This window comes from Emys orbicularis, chromosome 1, assembly GCF_028017835.1.
Source record: "Emys orbicularis isolate rEmyOrb1 chromosome 1, rEmyOrb1.hap1, whole genome shotgun sequence".
Taxonomy (NCBI): Eukaryota; Metazoa; Chordata; order Testudines; family Emydidae; genus Emys; species Emys orbicularis.
In genome coordinates this window covers 107211375-107232182 of record NC_088683.1, presented here as the reverse complement: position 1 = coordinate 107232182, position 20808 = coordinate 107211375, and the positions used below count along the sequence as shown (strand labels likewise).

Below are 20808 nucleotides of genomic sequence, written 5' to 3'. Positions count from 1 at the left end.
CTAGCTAATCAAAACATAAACAAGTGACAGAAACGGAAAGAAAAGAAAAAGAAAAAGAAAGAAAGAAAGAATTCCATAGCGTGTCATTATTGCCTGACAGTCAGGGCCTGTGACTTTATTCTGTATCTGTAATGGGTAGGGTCTCTTTCTCTCTTTATTTAAATTTATTTATTAAGCTTCTTTGGTTAAAGAAAGACATGGGTTTTTATCTTCCTTTCAGGTTTGGTAATGGAATTTCTTTCAAACCAAATTCGGAGGGATTGAGAATATAAAAAAGAAGTATGACAGAAACAGAAGCGTCCCTTTGCTGGAATGTTTCTTGACAGAACTATTATGGAGAGCAAGGGAGTAAAAATCTACCCAGAGGGTCAAATGCAACCCCGGTATAAGCAGGTGCAACTCCAGTTTGGGGAATGCAATTGCAGTTGCTTCTTCAAACAGCTGGATTTGGCCCAGTCTACACTGAGAAAAGTTCTAGCTCGTCCATTATGCTGTTTCATTCCGCTCAAGGTAACTAGTCCCTCCACCTCTCTGTATATTCTGGTTTCATAGCAGCTCTTTGAATGTCCAGCTGTAAGAGAGGCAATGTCTGTTCACCTCTCCCGTTTCCAGCATCAGACGAAAGCAAGACATTGTGATGGGGAAAGGGGTCACTTCTACACTGTGCCAACCAGGAACCACCGGTAATACTTCCAGTACTGAACCATTCACCTCCTTACTCAAGTTTCCAAGCAGTTTGCTCCACACACACAAAGAACCCCAAGCTCATTCCAAAACACATCAATCCTATTTTCAACTCCAAAGGTCTCTGCAAGCTAAATAATTCAGCTATTGTTACTTGTGTAGCACCAACAGTGTGCCTGCCAAGAATTTAGCTCCTCTACTAACATTGTCTGCCCTCCTGTGTGGCTAACAGTACTGCACTTACCATACTATATTTTCAGAGAGAGAGAGGGAGGGAAAGGCATTTTTTTGCATCCCCCTACCGAGCAGAAAACTCAGTCCTCAGTTAGCATTGCAACATAAACACAGTTCAAACTACGGATACATCGTTCATCCTTATTACAACCCATTCCAGCAACACTGACTCTGACTGCACTGGGATCAGAACCAAAGCTAGCGCGGCTCTGTTCTCAGCACGAACAGGACAAACAACTGCCCCTTCCACTTTGCAATGCATTCCTTCACACCACAGAATGCACCGTCGTAAGCTCTGTCACCCTATTGCCACAGAAATCAGAGTTGCGCATAGTGGAGGAACGAAACAGACCCATGTACAGGCAAAACACAATAAATAAATCAAACATTCTGGTAAGTGAGATTAAAACCAACCCTTCCTCTCTTCCCTGCTTTATTGGCCCCAATATAGTGATGCACTTAAGCAAATATTTTGACTTTAAGCATGTGCTTAAAGTCCATCCTTATTCAGCAAAGCACTCAAGCATGTGATTAAATGTGCTTCTGAATTAGGGCCTTTACACAGACTCTACACCCACAGCTTTAATAAGGAGATGTAACTGAAAACATAATTCCATACAACAAAAAAGCTTAATAAAATTGCATAAGTAATAATTAAAAGACCAGCTATATCAAGGAGGAAGAAACACAAGCCAAATACCATGGTCATATGGACTCACCTTTAGTCTTCAAAAATGGTAGAACAGGACAGGTACCTTGCTATTCCTGCTGCACAGTTTTAACAAGCTAATATCTTCAGTGTCTGCCAGTGTTGTTTATCCAGTGACTGGACTGGGGGGTCACATTCTTTCCTCCATTCGGGTTCTCTCATTCAGAGCTTGGAGGGTAGATAGGGCACCTTCTGAGGAGCCAACCATTTGTTTTCCCCTCTGGGAAACTGAGCTCTAATACTTAGCCCCAGCTTGGGTTAATTAAAGGGCTTATGGGGACATGGCCTGGTCTTGGTCTCATACAAGTGCCTCACCAAACATTAGCTGCTACAATGTGATGGTGAGTTGGACCTTATGGACCCAGGCCCTCATGCTCTTTTAATCCAGCCCTGCTGCTAGAAAATGACGTAGGTTGCTGTTTGGTCTCTGCCTCCAAGGGAAAGTTTCTGGCATTGTGCTGAAATGCAGGGGTGCAATGGGGGATAATGGTCCATCCCTAAAGGACACGTCCTCACGGCATGTCCTTTCTCTGCCCCCTCTATGCTCTCTGCAGTTTGTCTTCTCAGAACAAAACTATCTTCCTCTCTTCCTGCAGTTCTCACAGACACAGTCACCCCTCTGATGCCACTGATGAAGAGAAACTATTCATAATAAAATTAACAAAACAACAACATCAATAATAATACTAAGAGAAAAATAACACAAAGATGCAGGAATGCATGTGCAATTAAAACCCAGAGTAAAATATAATAAAATAATAATAATCAGAACAATCATACAGTAAAATAACAATATTATTCCTTTTAATGACACAAGCAGCATGACGCTTTCATACCTGAACCAATGGGACATGAGAGGAATGCAACGGAAAAGTACAGGGAGAACAGGGAATTTCCTGGCTTTGATAAATGGGAAAGTATGGTCTTTCTAAAGGAAGAATGTAAGGTGCATGGACTGCTGAGAATCAGATCCTGATTTACATTATATTTAGTGGGAGCGAGGGAGAGATGAGAAAATAAAACTGTGCAAGGATAGCCCATGAATCTGAAATGGCAAACATGAGGGATACTTGATGGTTTCCCAAAATAAAATAATCTTGCCCAATCTATGCATATGGAGATCCCTTCCTTCTTCAAGGCTGGACAAATGCTCATGATCAGATATTACAGCTGTGCTTGTCTCTTGCCAGTTTCTCTCTCTCTCTCTCTTGAGAGACCTTTTCCTTAACTCCATCCATGGGATCCATCCCTCTTCACTCTGCCAGTTGACCTGCCATTTTCTAGCATCTTGCAGTAAACCTTGAAACACTCCTTGCTCTAGGTTTAGGTAGATTCTATAGTGGCACTGAATGGCCATGCAGACCATCTTTGATGGGAACACGCCACCAAACCTTCTTCTTATTGGGCTCTTCTCCCCTCCCCCACAAGTACATATAAAATTCTAAGTATTGATGCAATGGTGCACCCATTTTTATCGCCTTTTCCCTCTTAACCCTCGCAGCTGTAAGAAAATCTCTCTTTGGAAACTACCCGAAAACAAGACTGTTTAGAGTTCCTTTGGAGCTGAGGACCCAGAGCAAGAATTTTTTCACCAAGTTCAAACAGCATTCTACTACAGCTTTTATACAAATGGGATGAGGGAGGGGAAAGAACACGGTCAGAACTACATTACAACGGGTAGGGCCTTGATGTCTCAAAATTTTCTCTTTTCACTCAGGAAACCTGAGTTTGACTCTCTAGACTGAATTCTCTCATTCTCTTGCTTTCTTTATTTCCCATCTTTGGAATTCTACTAGAAGTGTCCTTAAGCGTTCCCCCTCTGATGGATCAAATCTCCACTCCCCCTTCTCTCTGACATAGTACTCTGGCAATGTAACGCTCTAGATGTTTGTAAAGCAAGGATGGGAGGAATCGGTCCTTCTAATCCTCTAAGAATGTTAGCAAACAGCAGAATGAGAATTAAACTTCTGATGGGGACATTTTTTATTCCCAAAGGGGAAAAAAAACAGACCCACAAACAAAACCTTTGACCCTTTGGGAAGCTACATTAGGGTCTCATGACCAATCTGGTCACTTCTAGCCCATATATTGTTAAACAGATATCTGGGGGTACGTCCTTCCAGCCCCCACAAGCCTTCCTGACACCTGCACATCGGCAAATGACTAAAGAGCAACAACAGGGGTGGAAAAATAACCTAGAAGAAGAAAATCAACACCACCACAAAATCAACACCACCGCAAAAGAAGAAGAGCTCAGATGAAATTCTGACTAGCCTCAGTCAGTTTCTAGGCGTACCAGTGGAAGTAAACCCTTAAACCGCATCTGTAGTTCGGTAAGGCACTACGAGGGAATGATGTAAAACTAAGACTGTGACAGTTGTAATGGCTGTGCTGAGGAACACACCACAGAGAGAAGGCAGCATCTGCACGCGCGCACGCACACACACATACACACACACACACACACACACACATACCTGGACAATCACATTTGTTACATGCCTATGTTATATCTTTTTTTTTCTTTTTGTTGTTGTTGTTTTGTTTTTGTGCAATCACATTGAGGAATAGTCTATTGGTATCATTGAAGTTCAACACAATATAGTAAAAAGGGTGTATGTACTGTATAGTGCTACATTCTACCAAGGGGCCAGAGAAATTTTCTACTCCTACACTAAAAGAGCTGGGGATTAAAAAGAAAATTTCCAAATAAAATAAAATAAAGAAACTGAAATCCAACATACACTATTAAAGACATTTTTTAAGAATAACATTTCTCAGGGATTTATCCAGGGTGCTCAGAGACAGGAAAAAATAGCCCCAAATGCTTCTGATCTTGACAAATGGTGTGTATTTTTGTTCGTGTGTACACGTTTTTAAGCATATTGCTAGGTCTGAAATTTAGAGTGATGGAAAAAATTCCTTCCCTTCCCCTCCTCCACCCCGTCCGCTCCCCTCCTTTTACCTTCCCCATGGAAAACACCTCACACACCTTTGGGTTACAGAGACCAGTGCAAAAATGGGGCATTATCCCTTTGAAATTCTGGATAAATCCCTAATCCGTAGATTTATTGGGTTAAAAACCTAATGGATTTTGTTTTAGGTGTTCTGGACAACAAATTCCTAAATGTAGCTCATTATCAGATTAAAATAATCTTTAAAAGTCTATTGGTGAAGTTCTCCAAAAACAGGACCCACTTTGGGTCCATCTGTTTCCCCCCTCCCCACCCCCCCACCCCCAGTTTGGTGCAGAATGGTTTTGTATTTTGTGTTTTTGTTTTATTTTTCTCACTCTTTTTTTTTTTCCTTTTTTTTTTTTTTTAAATAAAAAGTGTAGAATTAGTTCTTTCCTTCTTTCCTTTCTCATTTCTCCCTTAAAGTCTCCTTCGTTCAAGTTTCAAGTGAGCCTCCCATTGCATTGTTTGTCATGTTCTTCAGTATAAAAACAGCCACCTCACTCCCTCTTTGCGGGTCTCTCTCTCTCTCTCATTCCAGTGTTTAGATGTAAGGGTACTGGTTGACCTTGGTGGGGCTCAGCGGGTATCCAGTGTAGACTGTGGAAGCGGGAGAAGCACTGATATAGGTCTGATGGGCAAACTGAGCCTGGTACTGACTTGGGTGGATGGTGGGTGATGGCAGAACCCGAGGGCCCATGCTGACAGGAACCTGGTGGACAATGCTGGCCGGGTAAGTGGTGTGTTGCACAGCATGACGAGCAGACCCTTGGGAGGCCACCAGGTGAGCAACGGTGCCTGTGGAGCCCAGAGCAGCGGGGGCGGTGTATGTGTAGAGGTGGGGCTGGGTGGGGAGGTGAGCCGCTGCTGCCGCAGCCAGGTGGGGGTGGACCGTACCATGGCTGGGACTATTGTGTGGGAAGGAATACGGAGCCTGAGCTATTGTTGGAGTGATGTAAGCTTGCTGTCGCCGGTGACTCCCTGTGCGATCAGTCGTGATGTGCTGCTGGGCCTGCACAAAGAGAGCACAATACAGGACAGTTAGAAGACAACAGGTTGTTCTTTTCCTCTAGTTCCTGGAGTGAGCTCCTTCCAGAGCCAAGGTGATTTCTGTGATGGTGCTCGGGGCACCAAGGAGTAAGAGTCACCTTGTTAACCCCTTGCCTCCAGGGGGGAGACCTTCTTATGCTTGAGTGGGAGTCTGCTCCCTCACACCTCCAGCCTGTTCACCATCCATGCACTCTCCTCTGGGCTATGCCAGCCTTTCCTTTGCCTTGAAGATTAACAATAGGGGCACCCCAGTCTCTGAGCCCCTTTGAAGCATTCCCCTGTAGAGTCCAGCCCCTTCTCCACTGAACACCCACAGAAATACCAGGTCTGCTGTCCCCAAGAGAACAGAGTGCACACCAGCTTGAATGATTCAACTCATAAGAACGGCCACACTGGGTTAGACCAAAGGTCCATGTAGCCCAGTATCCTATCTTCTGACAGTGGCCATCGCCTGGTTCTTCAGACAGGATGAACAGAACTGGTAATCATCAAGCGATCAATCCCCTGTCACCCATTCCCAGCTTCTGGCAAAACCGAGGCTAGGGACACCATCCCTGCCATCCTGGCTACTATCCTCCATGAACTTAGCTAGTTCTTTTTTGAACCCTAAACTCAGGATCAGCTCCTCGTATAATACCACAGCACTGAGATATTTGTATAGAAAACAACAGTAAGGTTATCATCAAAGATTCGAGAGCGAGAGACAGTAAGGATAATGGAAACAAAAGGGCTACCAGATTTCTAGAGATTAAATTTAACAGGCTAACCTTTCTAGCCTTCTCCTTATGCCTCCCAAAGTTCATTGTCTCTACCCAGAGGCAGGATAAACCCCTGTGACTTATTCTCCAGTGCGTCACCCCACTGATTTCATATGTAAATAGGGCTTCCTTTGTGTTGGCTTACAATGCTTAATTTACATGCAGACAGAGAGATAAGTCAATAAACATCTTTTGTCTGACAGAAAACCTGTCAAATCTGCCTTGATACAGACTTCAGAACATATTTCCAGTATATGGACATAACTCCTTATACAGTGTCTGTACATACATTTCACAACAATATTAATGACCATCATAATCCTGGCTTTCTTTTAAGACCTCACATGATATTCCTTGGTAAACCAGAATGGACACACCTGGATCAGGAGATTCTGAGGGGTTTGGGGGTCACAATTTCCCATGTGTTTTTCCCCTCCTCCTCAAATCCTCAATGTCACAGTAAACTTCTCTTGGAAGCAGCAGGGCTGCACAGGGTGCCTCAAAAACCTATGTTCCATGGGGCCACCACAGCAGCTCTCTAGAGAACATTACAGGACTGCACTCATTGCCTGGAAGGGCAGCTAACATGAAGACTCCCACAACCTTGCATCACAGAGATGCAGTAAGAGTTTCTGCTGTGAGATCCATGGCTAGGCTCAGACAAGCCTTTTTAAAATTTGACAGTGAATTTAACACTGATGAAAGCTGCTGAACTGAAAGCCCTGGAGTCCAGCATGGGCAGAGGCAGTTGTATTGATTTAATAACGGTGGTCTTTGATAATCTCACTTCCTAGGTTGGCAGCCTAATATACTCCCCCAGCAACCCCGGGCCCCAACAAGTCTTGAAGACTTTCCTCTCTCAGAACTTTCATGTAATCATCTGTAACTTCTTGAACAAAGGTAACTTCTGTTCTTGCCTTAGGAGAGAAGATATGTTCTTCCCAAACACTAGGGATTTCCTAAACTGGTTCCTTACATTGCATGATGGTGCCAAAGTGTTTCCTCAGTCAGTTATGACTATTGTGCAATCTGACAGTCAAAGTATTAAATAACCAAGAAAACAGGGATTAGAAAACAATTGTCAAACAAGAATGACACTGCCCCATCTTTCTTACTTCTATTTTCCAATTCCCCTTTATCATTTTCCTAAATCCTCCCCCTGTAATCTTTAGGGTCCAGAATGTTGCAGCCAAACTACACTCTCATTCTTGGAAGCAGGATCCCATCATCTCTACCTTTCACCAGTTTCACTCACTTTTATTCCCTCACTTTTAATTTAGAGATGGTCAATTTTTTTCAAATGTTCAGCTAAATTTTGAAACACGGGTTTTGCCAGAAAATGTTATCATTTTTTGAACAGCTTCTCTTTTATTAAGCTCTGTATCAAAGTCAACACTGCCCTCTGAGTTCTCAGAGCTTCCCACTCCTGAAATCTTGGCATCTTTGCTGTCCCCTTCTGACGGCCATTACCTCACAATAGAGAAGAGATGGGTCTCAGATGTAATAAACACAAAGAATATTCTTACTGAAACTGCTGGGCAGCACTGGGCTTCTCTGGCTCTGACTCAGAAACACATCTGGTGCAGCCTGCTGTCACCCAACTGGGGTTGCCTAAATCTTGGCCCAGATTAAGCAATCTTGAAATGGACTTCTGACTACATTACATCTCTGGCTGGCCACAATTTGTATGCCCACTCCACTTGTCACCTCTGATTGGAAATGTCTTCCATTCCGACAGCCAGTCACACCCTCCCTTCAAACCTCACTCAAAAGGCTTTGTCTTGACATTTGACTATCATTGAGATGAATCCCCACCCCTTTCTTATACCCTCCCCCTCTATTCTCCCCTATAATCAGCACACAGACCTGCCTGTCTACGTTACTTCTCTTTTCTCTCAAGGTTAAACGTTTTGACTTTTCAGATACTTTGTACGTGCAATGTATGTGCAACCCTGCGTGGTTTGTTAGCAGTGGGAATTGAACTGTGGACTTCTGGTTCTAAAAGCATGAGCCCCTCTTCTCTGTGCTGAAAGATGTAACACACCACTAGAGGGCAAGAGAGTACTACACTGAGTGGGTGTGGGTTACATAAGGAAGTTGCTATGTCAAAATACACATTAGATGGCACATTTTTGTGGGGCCTACTTGCTGCCTCCTTCCCAGGTTGCTTACCTGGCTGAGATTAAGAGGCTGCTGCTGCTGGAAATGTGGTCCTGGCCGCTGCTGCCTATAGGCAATGGCTCCAGACGAGCTCCCTGAAGAGTGACCGCTGGTGGAGGTCACGATGTTGGAGGACTTGGACTTGTAGGAGGATGAGTGATGACTGGTGGTGACTGTGACAGAAAAGAAAACACGTGTTCTTAAATAATGTCTTACATCATCTAACCAACCCTTCCCTCACTGAATCGCCTCTGGGTGGCTTGTGGAAGGAGACACATAAGAAAGGGTGCATTGGAAATGGCTCCTCCTAGCTATAGGAAGGTACTTACCTAACAGTACCTCTGGGAGCTCACAAACATGGGCCTGCCAGTTGCCCCCAAGGCAACAATACAAACTCCTCTATGTGAATCGCTAACTGGGTCTGGAGGCTGGTTTACAGAACTCTCATAAGTGCCAGAAAGTGTTCTGCTTGGGGAACGGCAGGAAGCGAGTGGGCAGATGCTAAGGAGAGAAAGGAAAAGATAGAGGCCTGGAATGCAAAGCAAGGAAAGCCCTTAGCCTGGCCATCCTCACTGTGAATAGGGAGGGAGAACAAGGGAGAGCCCAAGCTCTGAGCCTTGGTGCACAATCTCGCAACTGCAATGTATGAAACAAAAGGACAATCACACAGCGCAGAACCCAGCGCTGCAGGTGGGAACTGCAGAAGAGGGCCCTTTTTGATCCGGTGTGTTTTCCAGAACGGTGGAGGCTCCGAAGGTAGGTGAGCAAACCTGACACACCCAGTCCAGGGGAGCCTGTTCCCCCAGAAACGTTAGCAGGTTTGGATGAAAAACAGGGCTTTCAATCTAAGTAACTCTTGCCCATTTTAAAGTAAATATATAACCTTACATGGCAGCTCAAGCTGGTGTAAGGGCCCTGATATCAATGTCTGCAGGAGGGGCCAAATTCTGTTCTCGGGTGATCACTGATGTAACCGAGAAAAAACTTAGCCCTTATGACTCCCAGCTACACTGAAGTGCCTCCATGCAACACGTTAATAATGCACGACGCCTCCCAAGAACAGCTGTGCAAGGTGTGCTGGGGAAGAGAAGGCGCACAGCATCTATTTTTTAAAGAACCTGAAGAGTGAGATTCTTCCAAGATGGATGTTTATTTCTTATGATTATTTTCTTGAGGGAAGAGGTGCAATTTACCTGGTACCAGGTTATCGCATTCTACCAACACCTCACTGGCTTGGGTTTTCAGCGGTGGCACGATTATAGTTCGGGGGTTCCCGCTGCAGTGGGTCTCTGGTACCCCTTTTGTATCATAGGTGTTCCCATTATTGTGTGCCCCACGGTGTTGCACTGAATAGGGGCTGTTGTTGCTGGAGGAATCGGAGTAGGGCGAATCGTGCACTGTGACACAGCTGATGACGTTTTTTCTTTGCTTGGATACGGTGCTGAAAATCAAACAACATGGAAGATAGTGAATAGGCAAGAACTGTCTGAATACCAACATTCCATTCCATCCTCAGCCTGCTCCTTAACAATGGGGGTGCTCGCAGGCTTAAAGTTAAGCACGTGCTTCAGTGCTTTGCCAGATCAGGGCCACCTAAGCCAAATCCTGTGCTCCTAAACTGACTTTTTACTGTTCAGGCAAACCCTCATTGAAGTCACGTGAGTTTTGTCTGAGCAAGGACTGAGTAAAATCCTGAGCAGGGATCTTATAATTGACCTTACATGCACAGCTTAGAATAGTGCTCAGACAGACTGCTCGACTTATTTCCAAGCTATTTACTATCTCTCGGCAGGAGAAGCTCAGCAGAGCACACTATACTAAGTTGCATTTCTTACCACTCACACAAAAATGCAGCGTCTCCCCTCTCCCCCAGCAAAGATTTAATAACAGATGTTACAGCGAGGTTTCATATGATTCAAATTCCATTTTTAAAAAATATACATTATATTTACTAATGCACTATAGAGCATATATATTCATAAATACTTGAAATGAAAGGACAGCTGAAGAAAATCAACAATGTATATTTGCTATGCAGAATCCTTGGGTTTTATTCTCTTACTCGTTAATTTGCAACATTCAGTAATTCGCAACAGGTCTCCTGACATTAATGCGAATTACCGAGGTCCTGCTGCACCTAATCTATCTATGGCATCAAAGAAGTGATTAAAAAGGAACATCAACATCAACATTTCCAGGATTATTGCTAGAAGTTCATTAGGCTAGACTGCACCCGCGCTGTTGGGATTCGCTCCACTACTGTGTCTAATTATTCCTGATGGTTTATCCTTCCCATTATGAGCTTGTTTAGTGAAAAAAGAGAGAGAGGTGGGGGATGGGAGAGAGGGGGAAGATTTGCTTAAATGGCTCATATCCTTGACAGCGCACAGACCTTGACTACAGAAAATAGCTGCTATGTTTCACTGATTGCATTATGTTGTTATGGCAACTGAAGTTTTTAAAATGATGAAAAGAAATGGATAGCACATAAAGAGCTAAGTAATTAGACTCAGTAGTGGAAACAGTCCCAACAGGAACAAAAACACCATATAGAAATAACAGCACATCTCTTAACCTCTTGAGCGCCACTCTTTTTCCCCCCTTTATTCCCTTCCCCATTGAAGCTCAGTTCAATTCCTTCCCTCCGACATGTCGTTAACTCAAGAGAGGATCTGATTATTCTGGATTCAGCCACTGGTGGGCATTTTGCCCTCATCTCAGCATGACTAGCTATCCAAGTTAAAGTAGGCAAATGTTGCAGACCTCCAGACCAGTTTGCATTTCAGGCCATTTTTATTTATTTGTGCATTTATTATTATTATTTTTTTTTTACAGTGCAAGAAAAAGTGAGCTATGCCTCTTCAGCAGCATTATTGATTTCACCACATTTTCCTGATAAAGAGCCTTTCCAGCAGCCTTCCTGGGTGGCAACTGTCCAGCTTTCCCCATGCTTCTTGGGATTGAAAAGCTTTTATTTCATTTTTTGTCCTTCACTTGAAAGGTCCACTAATGTGCTGCTTTAAAAACCAACTTCTCCAGTGCCTGATTCTGCAACGCTTTCTCGGGCGAGTAGTCCTTACTCCGGGAGCTGCACAGATTTCAAAGGCTTTATGATTATTACAGGAGCACATAGGAAGCCCAGACCTAGATTAGAGCCTCAGTGTTCTAGGAACTGTACAAAATACATAGTGACAGTCCCTGTTCTGCACTTACAATTTAAATAGATTTCAGAGTAGCAGCCGTGTTAGTCTGTATCCGCAAAAAGAACAGGAGTACTTGTGGCACCTTAGAGACTAACACATTTATTTGAGCATAAGCTTTCGTGGGCTACAGCCCACTTCATCGGATGAAGTGGGCTGTAGCCCACGAAAGCTTATGCTCAAATAAATGTGTTAGTCTCTAAGGTGCCACAATTTAAATAGACAAGCCAGATAAAGGGTGGGAGGAATGGTGACTCCATTGTACAGATGGGGAACTGAGGCTCAGGGAGATTAAGTGATCACAGAGGAAGCCTGGAGTAGAGCACAGAATTGAATCCACTCCTCCCACGAGTAAAGAACTTCTTTTAAAGGGCTTGCAGTAACAGACTGTTCTATTCTTCAATTTAATCCCCTCTTCCATCACGAGACGGACAGGGTGCTGTGTTTGAAATGGAGAGAATAATGGCGTGTCTTAGAATGACAACTGCCTTATTTGAAGGAAGATGTAACAGTTTTGATATGGTGCTGCAAGAAAGAACGTTAAGCTGATAAAAATGACTCTGTCATCAATATTCCATCTGCCTAATAGAAATGCCGTAATTTCACATTTACGAGTATCTGTAATATTTGCCCTTTGCAACTGCCCTCTGCTGCCTGAGAAGGAGAGACGTATGTTCTCTAACACTGAGTGTTATTACCTTTTATAAAGAAAAATGAAGTCACTGAACTGTGCTCTGACAACTGATAAGGTTCTGACTGTGTTTCTTTTATAGCCTCTTCCTTACATATGGGGCTTAGAGGCTGAGCTGTAAACATTTGTTCCTGGCTGATACTTGGTATGCAAGGGGCTCAGCTGTGGGAGTGGAAGAGCACTTTTTCCTAAACATGAAATCTGGGTGTTTTATTATTCTAGAATTTTCATATTTTATGCCATTTTGATTGAGAGATCTTGAAGGCAGGGTCATCTTGTTGTTAGATGTTTGTACGTTGCCTAGCAGAACAGGGCTGGGGCCACCAGCCTCTTCCTATTACAAATAACAACAACAACGACAATGTTTAGTTATTTTCTTTTGCTACAGGAGGTAAGCTGGCATCATCAAGGAAAGAACTGTGCTTCCATCAGCAAAGTTTTCCTCCTCAAGGTGCGTTGGTTACAATAAGAAAATCAAGTGCACTAGAAATCAAACATATAAAATGAACAAAACCCCAGCCCTCTAAAGAGAGGGAGGAGTATTATGATCTTCATTTTACAGATGGGGAACTGAGCAAGACTAAAGCTCCAATCCTGCCAATACTTATGCATCTGCTTAACTTTACCACTATAAGTAGTGCCAATGTAATTAATGGGCCGACTCCAGGTAGTAATGTTAAGCACATACATAAATGTTTCCAGGATCATGGCCTAACCATTCAGCAAGGTGCCTAACTTTAAGAAAATGAGTAGTCCCACTGAAAATCCAAGTTGATTTTCTTTATAAAAGTTAATAACTATAATCAGTGTTAGAGCCCATACATCTCTCCCTAGAGAACAGAGAAGCCAAGTAGGACAACTCATATATTTACAACTAGGTACCTGCTTAAGTACCTTTCTGAAGTGGGGCCAAAGAGATTCAGGATGGGATTTTCAAAAGCATCTAAGTGAGTTAGCTTCCCAACTTGCACTGAAAATAAATTGATTTCAGTGTGACTACTCTCAGGCTTAAAGTTAGGCATCTACTTCAACGGGCCTTTTGAAAATCCCACCCTGAAACCAAAGCCACACAGGAGCTCTCCCTTCTCAAAGCCTTCCAACTAGCAAGTGGTTATTCTCCCTTCTGATTTCCCATGAAAGTCTGATATGGGCATTCAGTCCATGGCCTGCTGTGTTACAGGACTAGACCTGGCAGACCTATGTGAATCTGGGAAGGGGTGTTAATTCCCGGCTCACTGAAAATCAGAGGGCCTCTGCATCCTGTCACACAGCGCTAAGGTAGCCTACTTGGCAGGCTTTCTGTATTTCTATAGCACAGCTGCAGCTTTCTGCGGAAGTTCCAGGTTATCCAGAAACATAGTTAAAAACACTGATGTGGCCTGCACCCTTCTTATTACACCTGCGTATATTCATGGCTGCTGCCTGGACAGCAGCTCTCCCTGCTGCAGTCATAGTAGCCCATGCATGCAGTCTCGAGAGGGGTGGCAGTCCACCCTCACAGATTAACGAAGTATCCATTCTGCAGCCAGGACTCCAAACTGCACTGTTAAGCTGCTCTTAGAGTAGCATCTGCAAAAAATGCCTTTTAAGATGATTATTCTTTATTAATTATAAATCTCTATATGTATGCCTAGTGTTTTTACCAGGTGCATAGAAAGACAAGTGCCCTGCCCTACAGAGCTTGAGATCAAACTCAGACCACAGAACAGTTCACGTCCAAGAGGTATGGAGGCACTGAGCATGTCTGTGCTCTCAAACATGCATGGACAGCTTTCGGTGACTTCCATCAAAATGGCCTGGGTGCAGCTGAGAGAAAGAACTGGGCCCCTTTTCCAAGAGGAGATCAGCATAGCAAGGCTTGTGGGGTTTCAGACGGGATTTGAAGGAGGAAAGGGAAGACGCTTGGTGCAATGGGAGAAGGTATGAAGCCAGACGGAGGGGCGGCCTGGCCAAATGGTGTTGTGATCTGGCTCTGGGGCAGTGGTGCGCAAACTTTTCCAGTTGTGCTCCCCCCTTACCAGTAACAGAATCTGTCTGCGCCTCCCCCCCTCCATTACTGCACTACCAAGGCTTCCTCAGCAGTGGAACCTGGGCTGAAGGTGGAGCTGGGGGCAGAACTGGGGATGAGGGAGGAAGGAGCTGGGGCTAGAGGTGAAGCTGGGATATGCTGGGGGTGGAGAGGGAATGAAGGTGGAGCAGGGGGCAGAGTGGAGCTGTGGCTGGGGGTAGAGCGGGATTGGGGGGCAGAGCGGGCCTGAAGCAGTGCAGGACTGGGGGGCTGAATGGGGTTGGGGGTGGAGCTGATCTGGGACAGAGCGGCACAGGGCTGGAAGCATGGTGCTCCCTACCTGCCCCACCATGGGGGCTGGCACCGGGCTGGAGACAGAGCAGGACTGGGGGCTGAATGGGGTTGGGGGAGGAGTGAGGCTGTGGTTGGAGCGGGGCTGGAAGCGTGGCACACCCTCCCCATCCCCCATGGAGGCTCTCCCTGGCCCTGCCATGCACCCCCCTGAATGTTCCTCCACTCCCCTCTAGTGGGGCGTGCCCCCAGTTTGGGGACCACTGTACTAAGGTCTGGCACTGCAGCCTTTGTAAATCGACATCGCTCTATAGAAGCGGAGTTCTACCCACTGAGGGCCCTAAGTCTTTTAGGACTGACAGTTTTTCATGACCAGGATCTTCTTTTCCTAACTGAAAATATCAAGTCCTAGAAGATGCGAATTTAACACGTTGGTCAGTATATGTCACGGCCTGTTACAGCTCTCAGCTTGAGAGTCTGCCTCCTTAACTCAAACTGTAGCGACTCATACTTCCAGCTGTGGAGGCTCCCTGGTTCAGGCCCTAGGGCTGACAAAAACGGCAGCCATTTTACAAACAGAACTTTTGGTTCACAGGCATTTATACCATACCACCTTACCTCTCTAGAAACCACATCATAGTGCATTCTGACATGGCCCAATGCACAGAAGAGGGCTAAGCCTATAACACTCTCTTCTATGGCTCTCAAGGCCCAATAACTTGCAGCTTTCTGAATTGTTGCCACTTCAGAATGAACCACAATAAACCCTATGCAAAGAAAGTTTACCCACATAAACCCACAAAAACTAAGGAAATCCCATGTGAAGGCTGAAATCTCTAACACTGAAACATGATTTGCCGCTTATTTCAGTGCTGGGACCTTACGTATCTTTGCCATTCCACCTCCTCACCTGACCTCTGACATGTCCTGCTATTCTCGTTTCACCTCTCTTTGTGCATCACACAGAACTGCACAGTCAGTGCTTATGAAAATGAGAAATATTCATTAGAAACGATATTGAGCCCACTGGATCTGTTTTCACTTGTCTGAGACCCAACCCGGAACTTGAACTTGATACAGAATGAGCTGTATGTGTGTTCATCACTGCCCTCTACTGGAGGGAGTCAGACATGCTAAAGCTTTTAGCAGTGTGAAACGGTTCTGCTACTGCAGGCCTGGTGGGAGAGCTTCTGCTGTCTGTTATTCCAAGCACTAGCTGCCTGGGGTGGTTTATTTGTTTACTTGTTTTAGAGAAAGGATGGGAATTCTAACTTTGTTCTCTGATGATTGTGATTAGTCAGTGTGATGGCTATGTATAACAACATTAATAATACCATTATATATTAAATACCAAGGGTGAAATCGTATCCCCATTAAAGTCAATACGAGTTTTGCCCTTGACTTTAATGGGGATACAATTTCATCCCAAGTGCTTATGTGTATATAAATTAGACAGTACTATTTTTGCTTTATACCAGGATCAGCAACATCCCTCGGCCCGCACTGCTTCCCGCAGCCCCCATTGGCCTGGAGCAGCGAACCGTGGCCAGTGGGAGCCGCGATCGGCCGAACCTGCGGACGTGGCAGGTAAACAAACCGGCCCGGCCCGCCAGGGGCTTTCCCTGACGGGCCGCGTGCCAAAGGTTGCCGATCCCTGCTTTATACACTATGCTTTATGCTTCCTGTGTGTTTGTAAACGACACAATGGGCCCTGCTCCTGACTGGGCTCTTTGAACATTACTGCACTGCAAGCACAGACATACACACACACAAAGAAACAACGCCCTAGCTCCTCAGTTACACTGAATTTATGCCACCCAAGGACTCCCCCCATGTAAGAAGAAAACCCAGCTGCCCTTCTAAGGAAATGCTCTTTGCCTTTGCGGTGTGAGGAGCAAGACTCTGGCCCAATCTATGTAATATAGTAAGTGTGAATAACAAATTAATCCGCTCACAATCAGTTGTATAAATGATACGTCTCATATAGTTTTTCTTTTTTAAGCTAACGGTGAATTTTGTGATAGTGAAGCGTGCCAATGCCTGACAGGTCTATAGGACACACTTACACTCAGCCTGCCTTGCCTAGAAGGATAGTGGCTACTGTATGGAGCCTTTAGTTTGAGGGGTAGAAACGGGAAATGGAGATGGGAGAGGGGTGATCCTTAAGGCAATAGTGTCCAAACTTTTTAGTAAGGCAACCCACCAGCTGCATTTTGGTTTTTTTTGGGATCCACTCAGAGTCCAAATTCATGAGGGAGGGCCCAAAATCATAGCCCAGTGTCTTCTCCTTGTCTTCTGCCTCCTCCTCACCGTGCTGGGGGGGCACCAACCACCCACAGCAGCTCCTCCATTCTTGCACCAGAACCCTAATCCCAGCCCACTCTTAAGGAGAGGCCCCAGGGGAAGAGGGGTTGGAGAGTGAGTCTGCCCCTCACTCTGCAACGGGGGCTTCTGTCCCATGGGGCTGGCCCCACTCCAGGTGTTGGGACCCAACGCACAGAACTGTTTGGCCATGAAGGGGCAGCTGGGTCAAACCTGAGTGGCACTGCAATTCTGTGCACCAGGTAATATCACCTGGAGTGGGAAGCCAGGCACAGCCCCACGGGACAGGAGCCACTATTTTGGGGTGGGTTCACCCTCCAACCCACCTCCTCTCCACACCGGGCCCACAACCCATCTATAACCTTCCCACAACCCACTGGTGGGTTAAAACCCACCTTGGGAAACACTGCTTTAGGGCACCAACAGGGCTATGGATGACAACTGGGAGGTGAAAGGATCTCATGCTTCCTTGTGGGTACAACCGCTGCTTCTTTTCTCTTTTAAAAGTCCCCTTCTAAGCCAAGGAATCATCAGTGTTTTCTTTTTAGAAAATTGTTGTGGGGGTTGTTGTTTCTGTTGTTATAAAGTCACGAAGGGCACCTCCTCACTGCCCTCCTTTCAATCACTTCTTCCTGCCATGCTCTGCTACGCTAGAGTTAGCGGCATGTGAAATTATACCTCCTGCTGCTATTACCGCTGGCCCAGTCCTGTGTGTCATTCATTCACGAGCAGCATACACATTCTTTCACTCGCTTATATCCATAATTTATTCATCCCAAGATGCACTTGTGCTTCTGTTCTATATTTAAGCTGTTTTATTTTTCCCGTGTTAACTTCAGAAGTATTTAATCAGCTGAGTATGTACACCTAAAAAAAGAACCTATAAAATGAAAAGTTATGGAGGGGCTACATAGCTCAGGTGACTATGAGTGAGGAATGCTAGCAATCAATCTGGCTGGCTGGCTCCCATTGCCATAGTATTGGAGGACTTTAGTACAGAAACTTACAAAAATGCCAAGTCTCTCAATTTATAAGAAATCTGTAAAATCTAAATTCTGTTTTGAACTTCCTCACACCTCCAGGGAAACCAGTGGGACCTAAACTTCTCTCTCCAGAGAAATAACTCACAGAAGTGTTGTTCTTCAGCACAGCAGAGACCATCTTTTTTTGGCCTAAGGATGCTGAGCTCAGGGGAGTTTCTTTGGAAAAGACAATGAACTGAGAATGACGTCTAGAGATCTCTTGGTGGTAAAGTCATCGTACAAGCGTTACTCTTCTCCCCTTTGCAATTTATGGCAAGGACGATAATACCAGTCTCCAGTAGGTGGCACGCTTTTGTAATACTACATTGGAAACCACATGTTTCCAAAGACCCATAGGACTTCCCATGGAAACTTTATAGCTCCCTGCTGCTTCTGAGAATGGGGGACTGGCAATTTTTAAAAATATCTGTTGATTTTAAAATAGCTATACAAAGCTATACATATCAACAATGTAAAATACACAGAAGAATTAAACAAAGTCCTGGACTGCCTGTTACACCACCTTGGCGACTTCTCAAAACTTTCACTTGCACACCTGTATTTTCCATTAGATAGGAAAGAAATTCTTCCCATAGCATGTGGAATTCTCCTTATTCTTACAAATAAAGGGTCTGACCCTCCTTTATTAGAAAGCCACTTTGTACTGCCCTGGCATTGCAGAAGCACCTTAAAGTAGGAGTAAACTCTCACTTTAAGGCTCCTTTATTCTGCCAGAGCACTGTAAAGGGGCTTTAGCATAGCTGAGAATCAGGCCCAATATATGCAGGTGGGACAATTTTGTCCATGTCAATATTACCGGTCTTTTAAAACTGTGAGTGGGACAGAAGAACTTTTTTATCTGCTAAAGAGCAATCTCTTTGCATAACCATGGACAACTGCAAATGCATTTTATTTATTTATTTTGGGGAAGAAGACGACTTTCTAGTCCCAGGGACTCAAGGAAAATCATGTAAATAAATTTAGGGCTTAATCCAAAATCAGGGAAGACAGTGGAAAGGCTCCACTGACATCACTGAGCTTTGGGACAGACTGTTAGTTCTGACTCAATTAGCAAATTATGATCCCATACTAATTCTGTAATATTTGACCAAAAGTGTCTAGTAGGACATTGACAAATAATATGTGCCAAGTTACCCCCGTGGCTTTCACGCTACCAGCACTCATCGTTGCTGAACAGGCTAAAATTTCCACAAATATGTATGAGTCCAGTAAAGTCTTTGCATGATTTCCAAATGTTACAATTTTATTTTAGGCTCATTTGCAGGCCCTGTTGTACAGTCCTGTATAGTTGGCCATTCTCTCCCATCAAACACATATATTTAATTTGAATTCCCATCTTTCTTTGAGAGGCACAAGAAGGATGAGAAACTTAGCTAAAGGTAGCAAACTTCAGATAGCACACTACAGATTAGATCCTCAGCTGGTGCAGCTCCCTTGACTCAAATAAAACTACTCTGTTTTACACCAGCTGAGGATCTGGCCCTAGATTTGGCCATGTCAAAGGGTCCCAAGCAACTTGACTTCAATCTCTCTGATGCTTTCACCAAAGATAACACCCTCATCCTGGACTCTCTTCTCCCTCTGCTTCTGTGACTCTGGCCCTTCCCTGTCTCTCCAGTCATTCTGCTCTGAGCAGAGCTGGTGAATTTTTTTACATGAATAGTTTTTTCAACAAAAAATGCAGATTCAGGTTGAATCAGAAACATCCATACATTTTGTTACAGCATTTCCAAAATGAAATATTTTGATTTTTCATTTGAGAAAGACATTTTCCTTAATTTAATTTAAAAATTTAAAAAAAAAAAAAAATTCAAACCCTAAAACCAAAATGAAAGAAAAACAAATTTGGGGTTGAACAAAATGTTTAGTTTGATCTGAAATGTACTTTTTCCAATTTTTCATTTCATAGAGAAAAACAAACAAAAAAATGTTACAGTCCAATCCAAAACCCTTTTTTTTTTTTTTTTTTTTGGAGTTCAATGGCCAAACAGAAAAATTGATTATTCACCTAGCCCTAGTTTGGAGCTTCTCCTGTACCGGCTCCCTGGCCAGTGCCCTTCAGGCCTCTGTCCTCAGCCCACTCCTATCTTCATTTTACAAGTTATCCCTTGGAAACTTCATACACTCTTCCATGCTGGCATCTCCTAACACTGCCTCTCCTCCCCTGACCTCTGATTTCTTCATCCAGCCTCTCCTCTGTCTCCCTCACACGTTAGCATGGATACTGTGCTTCCAGTTCAAAATGTAACATGATGAAAACTCAATCCCTGTTTTTTCTCCGGAGCTCCCCATTTTCCATCCTTGACGATCCCACCATCCTCCCATTCACCAAGCCTCACAATGTTAGTTTTCAACTTTTCTCTTTCCTTGTCCCCACAATACTAGCTGTTGCAAAAAAACAAAACAAAACAAAAAAACCTGGCAGAATCTAGCACCATCTCTAAAATGCATCCTTTCCTTTCCACTCCTTGTCCACACCTTGATCATCTCTCACCTTGACTACTGCAACCACCTCTCCCCTTCATCCTCCACCTTCCAACTTGTTCCCTTCCAATCCAGATAATCTTTCTGCTCTGCCATTCCAATAATCCTGGGAGACTGTAGCATTCTTCTAGATAGATGCTGGGGATTGGACTAGGTGAGGGGTTCTCTCAGATTTTTCATTCTGTGGATCGCTGTCCTCTTAACCATCCCTTCACAGGCT

The 20808-nt window shown here is 44.4% G+C and overlaps 1 protein-coding gene across 2 annotated transcripts in view; it reads right to left on the bottom strand.

Annotated features, from left to right (window-relative positions):
• Positions 1-5125: 5125 nt before the first annotated feature.
• HIPK2 (homeodomain interacting protein kinase 2) overlaps positions 5126-20808 on the bottom strand; it is a 144396-nt gene continuing 128713 nt past the window's right edge. For both annotated transcript variants that reach the window (XM_065403194.1, XM_065403203.1), the window contains 3 exons: positions 9743-9990; positions 8562-8722; positions 5126-5593 (listed from right to left, as the gene is read on the bottom strand). In XM_065403194.1, the coding sequence (XP_065259266.1) occupies positions 5126-5593; positions 8562-8722; positions 9743-9990 (877 nt within the window). The remainder of the gene's footprint in view (positions 5594-8561; positions 8723-9742; positions 9991-20808) is intronic.